At 32.6% G+C, this 16,917-nt stretch overlaps 1 protein-coding gene and 1 pseudogene across 1 annotated transcript; one reads left to right on the plus strand and one right to left on the minus strand.

Moving 5' to 3' along the window:
• LOC104771335 (E3 ubiquitin-protein ligase ATL23-like) lies at nucleotides 4,726-5,607 on the plus strand. Its single transcript, XM_010495850.2, has one exon. The coding sequence runs from the start codon at nucleotides 4,928-4,930 to the stop codon at nucleotides 5,420-5,422; it is 495 nt and encodes a 164-aa protein (XP_010494152.1). The 5' UTR covers nucleotides 4,726-4,927; the 3' UTR covers nucleotides 5,423-5,607.
• On the minus strand, nucleotides 14,507-16,609 carry LOC104771336 (annotated as a pseudogene).

Raw genomic sequence — 16,917 nt, forward strand, 5'->3', positions numbered from 1 at the left:
CACTGTTCCAGAGATGAGATTCTTCCGCATATCAGGTACATGCTTCACGTTCTGCAGGGTGAGCTCCCGATCTGCAGGGTGAGCTCCCGATCAGAAGTTAGCTTCAGAACCACTTTGCCCTTACCTTCAATCCTTGACATCGCCTTGTTTCCCATGAAAAGCTGCTCATTTGACTTGTTCTGCATATAGGTGGTGAACATGGTCCTATCAGAGCATATGTGTGTGGTAGCACCAGTGTCATAGTACCACTCCACTGGGTTGTCTTCCACCATGTTACATTCAGTAACCACTGCAACCGTATCTTCTTCAGTTAGGTTTGCCTGCAACTTTAGATCTTTGGCTTTGCTTTTGCATACATCAACCTTGTGTCCAATCTTACCACAATGATGACACTTTCCTTTGAACTTCCTCTCAAGGTTGCTCTTCTTGAAGTTTGGTCTAGATGACACCTTCAACGGTTTATGAGGAATATTGATCCCTTTACCCTTGGCTTTATACTTGGCCTTATGCTCAGCTACATGAACATCATGCTCCTGGCTTTGAGCATCTGAATGAGCTCCATGTTTGTTATCCTGAACTCTCAACCAACGGATGAGATCATCAAGAGACATTGCCTTACGCTTTAAGTTAAGGTAATGCTTGAAATTTGACCAGCCTGGTAGTAGCTTCTCGATCAAGCAATTCGTTTTGAAGATATTGCAGATCGACATCCCTTCCAAATCGATCTCCTGAAAGATGCGTTGAAGAGCCTACACTTGTTCCATAATTGGTTTAGAATCCACCATCTTGAAGTTAAGGAACTTCGTAGTTGAGAATTTCTGCATCCCAGACTCATCAGTCTTGTATTTGGTCTCCAAAGCTAGCCACAATGCTTTTGAAGTCTTGTACATACTGTAGAGGTCATACAGATCATTGGCCAAACGGTTCAGAATCTGACCTTTGCAACAATAGTCTCCTTGAGCCCAGCTATCCATACTTCCAACCACATACACATCAGTGTCACCTTGTGGAAGCATTGGTGGATCCTCTGTGCGGTACCTTTCCATGTTCATGCTGGCGAAGTAGTAGCGCATCTTGTTTTGCCACGTTTTGAACACAGCTTTGCCATCGAACTTATCTAGCATCATCCCTTGGGAAGCCGAAGGTGGTATCCCCATGTGGGTTAATCCATTACAGAACAGATTTCGGCGCACGTTTTCCATACCCGAATCGGTAAGCTTCGTGTTTTCAAGTTTTTTAGCAAGGCGTAAAGCCAATTCCGCAGGAGTTTCAACAGGGGTTGCAGGAACTCTAGAACCGTCAACGTTGTTGGTGTTGTCTCCAGACATTTTTCTGTTTCACAATAAACATATCTGATTAATATATTAATCAAACAATTCAAGTAATTAAATTACACTGAATTAGTTTTGCAAACTCGCTTAACAAGCGTTCGCAGAAACTTGTTTCACAGACTCACTCAATTAAGAGCGTTCGTGGAAACCAGAGAGAGTAGAGAAGAAATAATTAAAGTAAAAGCGTTCTTCAAAAACTTTCCGTGTAAGCACCGAAAGATGAAAGCAGAAACAGTTATTCAGAAGATTTTGAAATCGTTTTTAAAATAAAAAATTCGAAAAATTCTCAATTCGTTTAAAGCGATAAGCAGAAAGCGGATTCATTGAATTAAGACTGTTAGGAGTGCAAAAATCGAATTGAGAAAATATGTGAATTATATTTAAAATAACGAAATCAGAAACGAATTACAACAACATAATATAAAGCATAAAATAAATCACGGAGGCAAGATATGATATCTCTTTCCTTAATTCAATAAATCGGCCGTAAGTGCTTTCAGAAAATCACGATTTATGAATCCCATGATACAACCGATCACGAACTATTACAGTAGCACACCAGTAATAGAACTCAAGCGAACAGGTCTACGTTATACTCTCGAGACTACTAAACTAAGAACTTACTTGGACTAAGCAAGAGAGAGAGAGAGAGAGATCTTCAGAGGAAGGAGTGTTTGTGTTTTTGTGTGTGAGAAATAATGAGAGGTTGTGCCTCTATATATAGTGGAAGGAGAGAAGTCTCAAGAAAATATTCTCGGAGTACTACCCATGTTTGCTTGGAGTTCACACCAAGTCTTTCCAAAAAATTAAATGAGCCTACATCAGTCTCAAGAGCCCAAGAGCCCAAAAGCCCAAGAGTCCAAGAGGCCACGACCCGTTTTTGATGTGAGACTTTTTCCCAAACATCCCAAGTAGCTCACTTCACACTCTTATTTTGTATTCAAATCAACTCTGTTTTGTACGTATGAGTATACCATCTTGTAGTACTCGTTACCAGCTTTCCATTGCACTATCGACCCAAAAATTCCGATCAGCCATTTGGCCGGAAAGTCGCCGGAAAGTCACTGTCTCAAAACCTGCAATTTCAAAACCTGCAATTTTCAGAAAATTGCAGTTCCAACATAGAAAACTTTTCATGTGGATCCAACAACTATATGAAAGATTTTGTATAAGAAATGAACACACACATGACAACTAGAAATACGAAGACACTATGATGTTCAAGTAAATAACAAAAAAATCACAAGACTTAGAATCGAACACCGTAAACATTCAGAAATCTTGGTAAGAAATATGCGTTTTATAACATCCTACTATTCTTTAGATGACATTATATATATATATGCACTAGATACCAGGGGTCAAACTGGGGTAACCATAAATCCATCACACAAACAATATAAACATGAACGGGAGCAACAATTTGGTGGGATTGGAAAAGTGCTATCACATCATCATGATTAATATCTCTAGTTTTGAATTTTAACAACGTTCCCCTAACACTAAAGGAGATAAATATAAAAAAACGAGAGAATAATAGCACCGATAATGTAGAGAACAATTAATCTCGTTATGCACGGAAGAACCAAAAAATCAATCTCCAACACAACCATAAGACGCCTTCCTTTTATATGACCAATCCATAATCGTATTTCATCATCTTCAATTTTGTAAATTGAATCTCCTGGATCCCAGATCTGGGTTTGAAAATCCTTTATCAAATTAGATAAATTGAAGATATGATCATGGTCTCGATGGTGTTGAAGACCAAAGAGATCGGAATTGTAACAAAGAAAGCCGCATAGATTTATCCTTGGCGGAAAGACACCGATCTTGTTCCGACACCAATGTCGGTTGTTGATCGGAAGAAAATACTCTCCATATGAGAGAAGGACGATGATATGATGAATCAATAACAAGTATCACTATCCATGAGAGTCTCTTTGCCGATGTTATTGGTTTATATCATAAAACAGAAAATTGAAAACTAAGAAAAACAGGAAAGAGGGGCAGACACCAGAGAAGCCAGCGCCGGCCGTGATCTGAACAAGATAGGTTTTACCAGAAAAGTTGCTTTGGAGGAATTTCCTCTCACGAGAGAAAAAACGACATCCCCTGTTGGGTTGTGATGTCGAGTTTTTATGTGTTTTGGGTCAATTATTGGCGACAAAATATGATTGGCAATGAGCAGATTTGGTGGATGAGAAATATACTGGTGACGATTAGATGGGAATCTAATAACACAAGAGGCTCGGGTACTTGGCTTGATACGATAAAACTATATGTGGTTTTGTTGAAGAGAATTACAGAGACGTCAAAATATTCCAGAGAGACTGTGGTACGGAAGTTTTGGAGCCACTCTGTCTACATTACAGAATTAGTTTTGGGCACATCGGGTTTAGTGTTACGTTTTGTGAAAAGAAGTGTCAGCCAAAAGTTGCTGCATACAATTCGTAGTAAAGAGAAATCAAATATGAAGTTGGATAATAACGGATCTTCTGATCGGTTAGTGAGTAAGGCTACTCTACGAAAAACATCGTCAAAATCCATTCTGCTGAATTTTTCTTAGTGTATGGCATATACATTTATGTATGTAATAACTGTGTTACGATAATTCTAAATGTCTTTGTAAAACTCTTTGATTTTAATGAAATTTGTTTTTGCATAACCAACTCAGTCTCATAACAAGACGAAGTTACAATCACTTTAACTTTAAAACCAAACAAACTGCATTACTACTGATAAGAGTACAAAACCAAACATTTCATAGCATATACAATGTTTCTGAACTGAAGTATGTCATCACGTACATAAGAGTACAAAACCTTATCCTATATGCTATCTCGTGCTCGATCACAGAATTGATATTTTGATTGACAAAACAAAAGAGTACTAACCGGTTTACTTTATCTCATGTTGAACCTCTTAAAAATTTGATATGTTTTTTTTTTGTTTTCTTTACTAAGGTTTGCTCAAATTTTTTTTTTAAGTCTCATTCAATTTCAATGCTAAGTATTTTACTAATTAGCAATTCGTATTTGGAAATGAAATGATAATTATAAATTCTTTTTCATAGTAATTTAAATTGAATAATAAAAATCTGACCGATTTAATTTGGATATATATATATATATATATATATATATATATATATATATATATATATATGTAAGTGGAAGCCATATATCAGATCGTTTTCACTGCCATTTAAAGCTGACGTTTTGTAATAATTCAATGGGGCAAAAGAACCTGGTGTATATAAAACAAACAAAAATATAATAATAATAATAATAATAATAATAATAATAATAATAATAATAATAATAATAATAATAATAATAATAAAAAGGTGATTGTAGAAAATAAATAAATCATAATAATAATGTTAGCTTAACCTAGACTCTGATATTTTGGCTCTACCGTGTCCTCTCCTCTCCGTACAAATAGCCGTTACTCTTTTTCACAATATTTTCACTTCTAAGCAACAACACCTAAAACGAGCAGTGGAATATATAACTTTGTTTTCTTTCTCCCTTTTCTTCTTTTGCTTTTTTTCGCAACCAAAAAAAAAAAGCAAAAGCAAGCGACTGTGTGAGATGCGCTACAAACTCATGACACAAGTTTTAGTACCTTCTCCGCCACCAACCCCCGCCGCCGCAGATTCCGGCGGTGGCGGATCGATGGTATCTACAGTTTTCATGGTCCTCCTCCTCCCCTGCGTCGGTATGTGCATCATCTTCATAATCTATCTACTCCTCTTGTGGTGTTCTACACGTCGTCGTATTGAACGTCTTCGATTCGCGGAACCCGTTAAGCCAGTCACCGGTAAAGGCCTTACCGTGTTAGAGCTCGAAAAAATCCCAAAAGTCACCGGGAAAGAGATTGCCGTAATGGCTAGGTCGACAGAATGTGCCGTTTGCCTTGAAGATATCGAGAGTGGTCAATCGGCTCGTTTGGTTCCTGGTTGCAACCATGGCTTTCACCAGTTATGTGCTGATACATGGCTATCCAACCACACGGTTTGTCCTGTTTGCCGCGCCGAGCTGGCTCCGAACCTTCCTCCAATCAGTGAAGATCAAAGTCCATGTTGAAAAACAGAATCTTCATAAATATTCTTTCCTTCTTTATTACACATTTCGTTTATTTCCCTTCTTTGTTCTTTTTATTGCCTTTTGTGTAAGCGTTACATAGAGAAGTTTCCAGGTATTATAGTTGTTTTTTTTTTTCATGTGTACATGAAATAATTTAGAGTAAATTACAACAAAATTTTGTCAAATTTGATCATCTTTGCTAAACCTATTCATTTGTTTTATCTACACTTTCACTAATACTTGCAATGATAGACTTAAACTCTGCGCAACAAAACAGAAAAAAAATATTAGTTCAATTTTAATATTGATGTAATGATTACTTTTCCTTTTTCCTTCGGCACGATGAGTTCTATGATATCAATAATACTCCCTCCGTTTCAAAATATAGGATGTTTTAAGTAAAACACGACTACTTTTAAAAAGTTCAGCCAATTATAATCAAGTCTGCATAATAGAAAATATTAAATTACTCTAAAAGTTGCATAGAAAACTGAAAACATCATATATTAGGAAACACAAAAACTTCTCTAAAACATCATATATTATGAAACGGAGGGAGTATTATAAGTACATAAAGACATACTTTGTATATTCCATATATAATAAAACGGAAGTACACAACTCTTTTTGTAGACTATATAATTTTTATAAGTTGGTTACAAAATAGATTATCGATTAAATATAAGTTGGTTACAGAAAAGTTTATAGATTAATTGGTCAATTTGTGGCCTATAGAAATATACTTAAAAATATCCCAAAAATTCATCTTAAAGAGAATATTCCAATGATTTATACAATTTCCAAAAAAAATCTTTAGTATTCCATATATTATTACAAAATAGATACTATTAGACATAAAATTATACTGTTAGACATAAAAAGGAATAAAATTTTGACAATTTATCACACGTAATCTTGATTTCCGAGATTTATGCAATTAAAAATAAAATCTTACTTAAGCATAGATCATATTAAAACACTTTCACAAACATGTTCAAAAATTAAAATAAAACAAACAACAAACATAACTATCATACATAAAATTACAAAATTAACAATATAAGACTTACAAAATAGGTACTTTTTTATTGCATAATGTTTTATCCAAAAAAACTTTTAAAAACAATCATATAAATTATATTTTATTCTAAAATTATAATATAAATAAAAGAAATTTCAATCCGTGCTAGAACACGGTTCCTAATCTAGTTTTATTTAATAATGGAGATCAAAATATTTTGACCTGGCAACAGAGAGTATAAGATTTGTTAGAATATATGGAGAATAATTCGAATTTAAGATGTAAACGTTTTCTTAATCACAAAACGTAAATTTGATCACAAAAGACTCAAAAAGTAAATCAATACATACGATGTGGAAAGTGGAAACTCACAAGTAGCTTCTCTCTCTTTTTTTTTCTTTTTTCTTGTTCAAGGCTCTGAGGGTTTTATATGAGGTATTAAATTGCTTCTTTATGTAAATTACTACTTTTTTTTTACGCCCTGAGGGTTTCAAATTAAGTATTGAAATGCTACTTTTAAAAATGTAATTGAAATTTTGAACTAAAAAAAATCCATTGAACAAAAGCAAAAACAAAATATATTCTGTCTCAATTTAGAAGGTCGATTGATATGGTAAGAAAATCAGCTGTCCAGCTGGTTTTATTCACGCGGTTGTAGATGATACTAATAGAAGCAATCGGATCCATTTAACCTTTTTAATGTCAACACCATCTTTTTACAATACCAATGATAGAAAACGCATTTATTGGATTCAACAAAGATATTTTATTTATGAGAAAGTCTAGTTTTTATGATTTTTACATGTACATAACTTTTACTACTAATTTATTTTGTGAGAACATGTAAATCATACTTTATTTCTGAAAGTATAATCTAGCATTTCAAAACCCTATTTTTTTATAAACCCTATTTTTTTATAAGAAAATAGTTTAATATAAAAACTCTAGGTTGCATAGTTTGATGAGTTTTGATTTTTTTTTTTTTCAGTTGTGTTCCTTGTTAATTTAATGTACTAATACGACGTTTCCTAGGAAATATATTACTTAGTATTTAAAAAATATATAATAAAACTTCAAATATTTTCTCTAAACGTAAATTAAAACATACAATTTATATACCCTATATAATAAAACGGAAGTACACAATTTTTTTTTTAGACTATATAATTTTAATAAGTTGGTTACAAAATAGGTTATAGATTAAATATAGGTTGGTTATAAAAAAAAGTTATAGATTAATTGGTTAATCTATGGGCTATATGAATAAATAGATTAATTGATTAAAAAAATTGTCCAACGATTTACACAATTTCCAAAAAAAATCTTGATTATTCCATATATTGCTACATCATCTTATATACCGTTAGGGCATCTCCAATGGTTCTCTATTTTTGACTCTATAATAGAGAAACTCTATAATAGAGGTGAGTTTTACTTCAATGGTCCTCTATTCTCACCTCTAAAATAGAGATTGTTATTTTTTCCTCTATTTATTGATAAACCTTTTTTTTTTTTACAAAGGTTCCTCTATAAATAGAGAAAAAAATAGCAATCTCTATTTTAGAGGTGAGAATAGAGGACCATTAGAGTAAAACTCACCTCTATTATAGAGGTCCTCTATTATAGAGGTCATCTATTAAACCATCTCCAATGGTTTTCTCTATTTTTTTCTCTATAATAGAGGAACTCTATAATAGATGTGAGTTTTACTCCAATGGTCCTCTCTAAAATAGAGATTGCTATTTTTTCCTCTATTTATAGAGGAACCTTTGTAAAAAAAAATAGGGTTCCTCTATAAATAGAGGAAAAATAGCAATCTCTATTTTAGAGGTGAGAATAGAGGACCATTGGAGTAAAACTCACCTCTATTATAGAGTTTCTCTATTATAGAGGCAAAAATAGAAGATCATTGGAGATGCCCTTATAGAGGAAAAAATAGGGAAAACCATTGGAGATGGTCTTAGGCATAAAAATATACTGTTAGGAGTAAAAAGAAATAAAATCTTGGCAATTAATCACACTTAATCGTGATTTTCGAGATTTTATTATGCAGTTCAAAAAAAAAATCTTACCTAACACCCTTTCAAGCTTTTAATATAACTCATTCAGATCTCATATTCATACAAAAAAAAAACAGAAAATAAAATGACAATCATTTCTCAGTTTGAAATACATAAAAAAGAATTTCAACCCCTACTCTAGCATGGGTCCTAATCTAGTATAATATATAAAGGGAACCTATGTAACATTTGGAGAAACAAGTACATGTAGTCTACCTTTCAACAAACATAGAGTTCCAATCCTTTTTTTTCTTCTCTATAAGTGTTAAATGGGCATTGCACCAACTAAAAATGTGGTATTAGTTATTTGATTATTTCCCTTGGGTGAAACTGTTCAAATAGAAATAGATGAAAATATCTGCAGCAGTTGATACCGTATTTAATGTAGGTAGGTTCTATAATGTAAGTCTTTGGGCAATATCTGTGGGTTTGGGAGTTTGTTGGCGTGAAGGAAGTGGAAAATATCTCAATTCGTAATGAAGTATGGAAAAGCCACTTTTATATGGCTTGACAAATCAGGTGCGAAAGATGTTGTTTTATCCTGAAATAAAATCAAATAAACTTTAATTTAAACCCATATGAATACAAAAATGTTACACTGATAATGTAAACTAAAGGAGAATGTGTGATTGGGGGGTCGGAAGAGCAATCGCCAGCTAGCAAGTGGGATACATCTGTCTCTTAAATTAGACTTCATTTGAGTGCCTTTATCAAAGAAAGGGAAAAGAAAACTTAATTTCAGTGAATTGGTTAGGCTCTCCTTCATACATTTCTTTATCATAAAGGCTTTATGTAGTGCTCGAAAAATTATCTCCAATATCCTTTACCACCCCTTATCTCTTTTGTTCTAATCTTGAAACACTATCTATATAAACATAAATTTACAAAGTACAAGAAAACACACCAAAAAAAGTTGACAACGACATAAATGCAAACCACTCTTATCCTTGTTAGTTTTGAGACTTTCAAACGTATAAATGAAAGAGATGAGTCTTTGAAAACCAATATAGGTTTGAGGTTTACATGTTCTATACTTGACAGAATTTGAGAGTGGAGAGGGTAAGAATCCATTAGCACAAAGATGATATGATTTTAATTAAATATGCTAGAAATTAAGAAATTCCTCACTTAATAGTTGTTGAGGCTTTTTCTCCAAACAAGAAGTCATGTGGGTCGTCTGGTGATATGCGGGAATGAGATCTTCTGTCATCCAGAACTGATGACTATTGGAGTTAGCCGCATGGTGTATTGTAGAGGATATCGCCGCTGGAGCTAGAATCTACACAGTCTTCAATGGCTGCAGGGGTTTTATGCTTTCACGAAGAAAGAGATTTGTTTTGTTTGAACTAAGTGCATGGGATTAACCGAGAGAAATCAGTCTTGTTCTGTTAGTTTTGCTGGTCATAGAAGACAACTTATTTACAAAAACCGATTAGCCGCAACCGTTGCTTAACATCGAGCTTACACTTCAGCACAATCACTTCATCAATCATCATACGTGGGGGGACATAGTGTTGAAGTATGATTAAAGAGTTTAAAAATGTTTAAGTACCACAAGTGCATAAATGAAAGTAATATATTTGGGATCGAATCTCAATGAAATGAATCTATATTAACATTTTTGAAGTATATTTTGGTTTATGCCCTTGAAGTTTATCTTATTTAATTTGTTTTTTTGCAACATTAACCACTACAGATTTTCCTAAAATAACATTTTATAAAAATTCAATTAATGGAACTATTTAAATCGACCTAATTTTGTTATGTTTATTTCCATAAAAATCTTTACAACATCTATTCATTTCGATTTTTCTAAAAACAACTCTACGCATTAAATGGTTAATCCCATAAAAATCTCCAAACATATTTTAATAGATCTTTAGAGACTATATAAACTCTTAAATCTATATATACATCTATCTTAACATTTTCGAAGTACAAATTGTGCTATCACTTTTTGTCTATTTCGGGTTGGGTTTTTACTTAAAATTATAACCGATTCAATTAATCGGATCCTCCCTAATACTGCCAAATATTTTCGGCCGGGTTTCACCAAAAAAAATTTATGGCATAAATTGTGTATTCAGATCCTCTTAGTCACACGAATCTTCTATTTTAGTTAAACTCTACTTATTTACATCCCTATAATATAGCAACCAATTATAGTCGATTGTATTTTAGGAAAGATTTAATTTGAATTTAATAAACGATTACATATTTGCTAATATCTTATTAGATTGCTGATTAATATGCATTATTAAGATTTATACCAGATTTCTAAAATACTCATTCACCTTACGAAATTAAACCCCTAAATGATTGTGGCAATAATGGTGTAAACACAATTACCATTAATCGAGCATATTAGATTAATATACCTTAACAACCTTCCATAAATCAAAACAAACCAAATCGAGAAAAGTATATTCCAAACTTGCTAATCAAGACTTTAGAACATTCACAATGACGAAACCCTACCATCAGCTCAAACACTATATATATATGACATTCACCCTACACTACAAGCATCCAGTACACACAAGAGATAGGTTCATGTTCTTCAAAGTTTAGCTGTTATAGCAGGAGTTATTATGATATTCCTGTTCTTATTTTTCTGGATTTGATGTTTGTTTAATTGATGCATTATTTTCGTATATTACATTTCTAAGACTTTACAATTTTTAATGCATGTTTAGTTCGATAGCATTGTTAGGAATATTCATGGGGTTGGCAAATATATTTGTATCTGTTTTTAATAATAACATATAGGTGATTCGATTTTATAGTTTTATTTCCAAAATTTGTTAAATGTTTAATTTTATTTTTTTATATTCTATATTTATTTCTGGTGAGTTCAGATTCATACTACCATATGACATACATGAGAATCCTAATATATACTATCCTTTTGCACTTACCAAGCTAGAGTACCTTTCTCTTTTATATTTATTATTGTATATATACTATCTTTTTGCACTTACCAAGCTTTTCGGTTTTTGGTACACCCCAGAATTTTGCTTTGATCCATTTGTATATCTTTTCAAACAATTGGGAGTAAATTAAAGGGGCCTATGTTGAGGCCACAGATGAGGAAAATATGTTGGAGGAGGAGAGAATAAAGAGATGAGTTTGGCGAAGTTGTTCATAGTTTTTGTTGAATGATAATTGTTTAATTGATTCCAAAGTAACTATTAAATGCTCTATGCACTTTATAATGATTTAATAGAGTAATATGTGAGCATGATAATCATGTAATTTATATGATAATTTAGGATTTTTTTTCCTGTAACTAATCTAATATTTTACTGTATATGTATTACCGGGTTGAATATAAAAATAGTAAATAAAGTTGATTTAATTACGACTGTAAAAAATAAATCATTTTCTGTGGTATACGGCTGAAATCCGAGAAGTAACTTTCAAAATACAATTATACAATATAAAAAAAGAAAAATAATAATAAATATAAAATAAATAAAAATAAAAAAATTTTAGTTAAAAAATTGTCCTGTGGTATACCGCAGGTTAAAATCTAGTATAATACATAAAACTAGATAGTTACCGGTAATATACAACACAGAGAAATGTTCGCGTAAACTTTATTATAATTTATTAGTTATAAATAAGGGAGAGTTGCTATAATATTACTAAATTGTTTCCTTATTACTAGAGTAGTACAAAAAAGTTGATAATTACTATAATAATTTATGTATCATTTGTATCCTAAAACTAGTGTTAGGAAAAAATGCAATTACAGAAAATGCCATTAAGAAAAGAAAAAAACATTGGGAAGTGGAAGAAAGTCTATCCTTAGTTTGATGGTATACAAATCGGGTACATAAAAATAGTAGAGAAAGTTGGTATAGTAAGTTGGTAAACAGTAGGTGTACGGTAGATTAAAATGGAAGATTTAGTTGTAGTGATGGTACACTTTGTGTAAAGTAGATTAATTAGGTAGATTTATGTTCTCGGTAGATTAACTTGGTAGATTAATTGTGTTTGATGATAGACTTATTAATTGGGCGAGTTTTTAGATAGATTTTATTGGTAGTGCAGATATTTTTTATAGACTTATTAAGCATTGCAATAGATATAATTGACAGACTTAAGATGCTAATAAATTGTTTTGGTATACTTATATAGTTAATAGATTTCTCTGACAGATTTATAAAAATGTAGCGGTAGACTTATAAAATATGGTAGAGATATTGTTGGGTGTACGTACATAACGTTCTTTTGTTTAATGTATGTTGCAGTTTGGTGTACGTACATAATGTACTTGAGATTAGTACGTACATAACATTCTTTTGCTTAGTGTACGTCCATAAATCCATTTTAATGAAATATATTATTGTAATTTTGTAGTCATCTTCAACATATCTTTTTCTGCAACCCTAGCTAATATTGTCGTTGTTGTTCACCAGAAATGGAGCAAGTAAGAGATGTTACTAGAACAAGTAAGAGATGTTACTAGAACAACCTATGTAATTCGTAACTGTTTCTTTATTTATTATATTTCTGAGAGGTAATGAATAATAACCACACAAAATTACATTAGAACTATAGAGGGTAATGTTTAGATAACATAAATAGTATTTGTCGAATTGTATTACTCAGTTCAACTAGGTACAACTAAATATATATTTAGATTTGTATTTTTATTTAAAATATGAAAATGATAATTAAGGTTTATAAGAATTTCTTTACATATTGAACTATTAAAGAACCATGTTTAATCAACAATACAAGAATTTATCACTTTCTAATATATACTATCGTTTTCACATAAAACACTCTTTATAGTATAAAGAAGACTTAGTAAGTGATCACCTCAAATTAAACAAAATAGATGAAACCCAAGTTTTTATAAACATTGTGTTATGAAAACCTTGTATATGCTAATTAATAGTGATAAATCTTGTGGCCAACTGCTAATTAATAATTTATATTATAGTCCAAGTGGAAATACGGAAAAAATGCAAAAGTTCAACTATGAATATGAGAGTACAACTGGACAACTATGTAAAACTATGTATATACCAAATAATTTTTTACTAACATCATGTTGTCTTTGTCTTTGGTTAATTTTACTACATGTGTGATGATTTAAAATTAATATCCCACTGCCAAAAATCTGTTTTTTATTCGTTTTCACATGATCCATATTATCATCATAAAAAATATAAAAATAAATCACATGGGGTACGATGATATTCATTATATAAAAGGGTACAACAACAAAATATTCTTGGACACTATAAAAATGTTTAGAAATTTTGGCCATGAATGTTTTGGTAATATATTTATTCTTAATTTTTAATAAATAAAAAATATAAATAAATATTTAAGAAAAATGTTTAAGGGGTACAGAAAATGTTGAAACTAAATATTTTGGTAAGGATAGAAATTACTAAATATGATAAGGGGTACAACCATATTATCTTCATAAAAACTATAACGATGTTAAATCACAATGGGGTACAATGAATTCATTATATAAAATAGTACAATAATAAAATATTCTTTAGCGCTATTAATAATGTTTAGAATTTTGGCCAAAAATGTTTTAGTAATATATTGTTTATCTTAGTTGCTAGCAAGAGTTTGTAGAATATCCTATAAATTAGATGCTAGCAAGAGTTTGATTCAGTGAGAAAGTTTACGATACTAGAACTAGCAGGAAATTTAGAGGACAAATATTATGTTTGAAGATTGCAGTTTGGTGCTAGACAACGACTTCACTCTAAACTTTTTGATTGTTCCTTGAAAATGCGAAGGGGTGTTCAAGAATGGAGTCACACACACTTGTGAGCACACTAGTACAAAACGGCTTGCGAAAGTGTCTAGGTGTGTGTGATGAAAGTGAATAGAGTAACCGGTTTTGAGGCTTTATGTAAGGAGAATCCGCACAAAGATAAAAGACTCAACGAATCAGCTAAGTGAGGGGAAACCACACACTTATAAGAACCACAAAAACAAGAAGATGTTTTTGAAGCAAACGACAAACTAATTTTTTTTTTTTATTACTTAGAAAATGCATCCATACAAAATGCTGAAGCAAACAACTTAAATATAGAAATTGATAAAGACCAAACGGTCATAAAATACGCAGAAAAGGAAACTAGATATGCGAAGTAATGGAGGAGGGCCTGGATCAAAAGAGATGGACGTGGACTTGAGAAGAAAGGCAAGAGGATCACCGAAGAAAAGATAGTTTCCCTTTCTTTGAGTCTTTACGTGTAAACAGAAATCTTGTCGTTTTGGGATCTTCTAAACATCAGAGTCTTCGTAAGGTCGTGGTGAAACAACAGGTAAGCAAGTTGATCGGGTGGATCACTTTGCTTAGATGGATCAAACCGGGTCATGTTTGATCCAATCTTCGAAGAGCTTGATTTGAGGAAGGAGCTTAATAAACATCTTCAACTATCGGCAAGAAACAAGAGAGAACATTTGAGGAAATTTGAGGAAGCACATAAGGGAAGACAAAGACCTATATATACCTTATACTTAGCTTCAACCCTTTCAAACACATACAAGTTCTGCAAACCTGCAAAAGGAAACATAAACCTGAGATTCTTGTTACACTGCTGATAAAAGAAAACAGAAAAAAAATAAAAACACAATGTACCTGCTTCTTGACTCAATTAGCTCTCAAAGCAAACCTGCAAAACGAAACATAAACCTGAGATTCTTGTTACACTGCTGATAAAAGAAAACAGAAAAAAAAAATAAAAACACAATGTACCTGCTTCTTGACTCATTTAGCTCTCAAAGCAAACCTGCAAAACGAAACATAAACCTAAGATTATTGTTACACTGTTAATAAAAAAGAAGAACAAGAAATAAATAAAACTTAATGTACCTGCTTCTTAATTAACTCCATTTAGCTGCTCTCTTCACAGGCCAGAATCTGCGATTTAAAGCAAGTTGCTGACTTAAAGATTGGCAAATTAAAGTGAAGGAGAAAAGAAGACGTATTGAGTCAAAGACACCTATACAGTTTGATGTTGTTACTTTTTTGGTTCTGAATCTTCTTCATTCTTCAAACCCATAAGCTTACCTTTGTTCATTTGTGGTAAAACCCCGAGGATGCGCATTGTAATTACCTATATTCAATAAAGAAAGACACAAACTTCGACAATTTGATAATCACAACAAATGGAAAAATTAAGAACATGATCAAGAACACTTAATACTGACCTCCAGTAAGCTCCCAGATGATCATAAGCAGTAATCTGCGTATGAGAGATACTGTACTTGTGGTAACACTGTTATCGGTCTTAAATTGACAAATACTTCAAGAGCCACACGAACCTGCAACAAAAATCCTAATTTCAGATGAATCCAAAATAAAAATATGGGATGGTCAAAAAAAAGAATTAAGAACGAAAGTTCCAGTTATACCACACCATCCAACAGCTCCGAGAAGAACGTCATTTGATTGCTTTGCCCTGAACCACCTTCGTCCTTCAAACCTTTGGTTGTTTAATCTGAGTCACAATGCCGCCCTTTATATATCTCCCATAGTTAGTGGTGTCTTCTTCAAGGGTAAATGAATACGGCTTCACATTTTTAATCTTCCTTGGTTTTCCATCATTTAACTCGGTCATCCCCTCAACATGAGAGAAAACAACAAGATTTCCATCCTCAAACTCGAGCCTCTTATCATCTACACACGATACAAACCCAAGATTTTCATTGCTAACCGACGCAATAATACCAGAGTGTGGTTCCTCCCCATCAACATCAAGAACAGTAAAATGAGGTCCAAAATCACAAAACAAAGACCCAAATAGGCCCCTAACGTCAGCCTTGATGAATGCGATAGGGGGCTGGTGACTATGACAATAATCATCAAACTCTGTAGATTTCTCAATAGAGATATCCAGAAAAACCTCAGCTTGCATCACATATCGAAAAAGAGGTCAGCCACTATTTATTGGGAAAATTATGAATAAGCTAAAACATATTGTACTTGTTGTAGAAACATCTTCATCAACGTTAACTCGCCTATCTTTTGTATATATAATTATTTCCATGATTCACGAAAGTATTACTGACAACTGGAACTAGAAAACAAAGAGAAACCAAATAAAGGAAGGGTTTGGATACCTGGAAATCAGAAAGCTGCTCGTTGGTTAACTTCCCAAAGTTGAGACAGCTACGACATTGTTGAGTTCTTGCAACTTGTGACTATGACAATACGGGTCCGCCTCGACTCAAGAGAACTGCCGCTCTACAACACACCTCCCGGGAACACCCATCATCCGACTATCTGGCACCCCGTGAACGGAGAGTCCTGTACCTAGCAACTCACCGATACAAGCCTAACCCTCAGCCACCTTCCTAGGGCTACTAACAATCTTCTCCCGAGACAATCAAACACAGATCCGGTTTGGTTAAAAGCTAATCGT

Source organism: Camelina sativa, chromosome 20 (genome assembly GCF_000633955.1).
Source record: "Camelina sativa cultivar DH55 chromosome 20, Cs, whole genome shotgun sequence".
Classification (NCBI taxonomy): domain Eukaryota; kingdom Viridiplantae; phylum Streptophyta; class Magnoliopsida; order Brassicales; family Brassicaceae; genus Camelina; species Camelina sativa.

Bases quoted from the DNA above. Each gene is read 5' to 3' on its own strand.
- LOC104771335 (XM_010495850.2), top strand. From the start codon at position 4,928: ATGCGCTACAAACTCATGACACAAGTTTTAGTACCTTCTCCGCCACCA.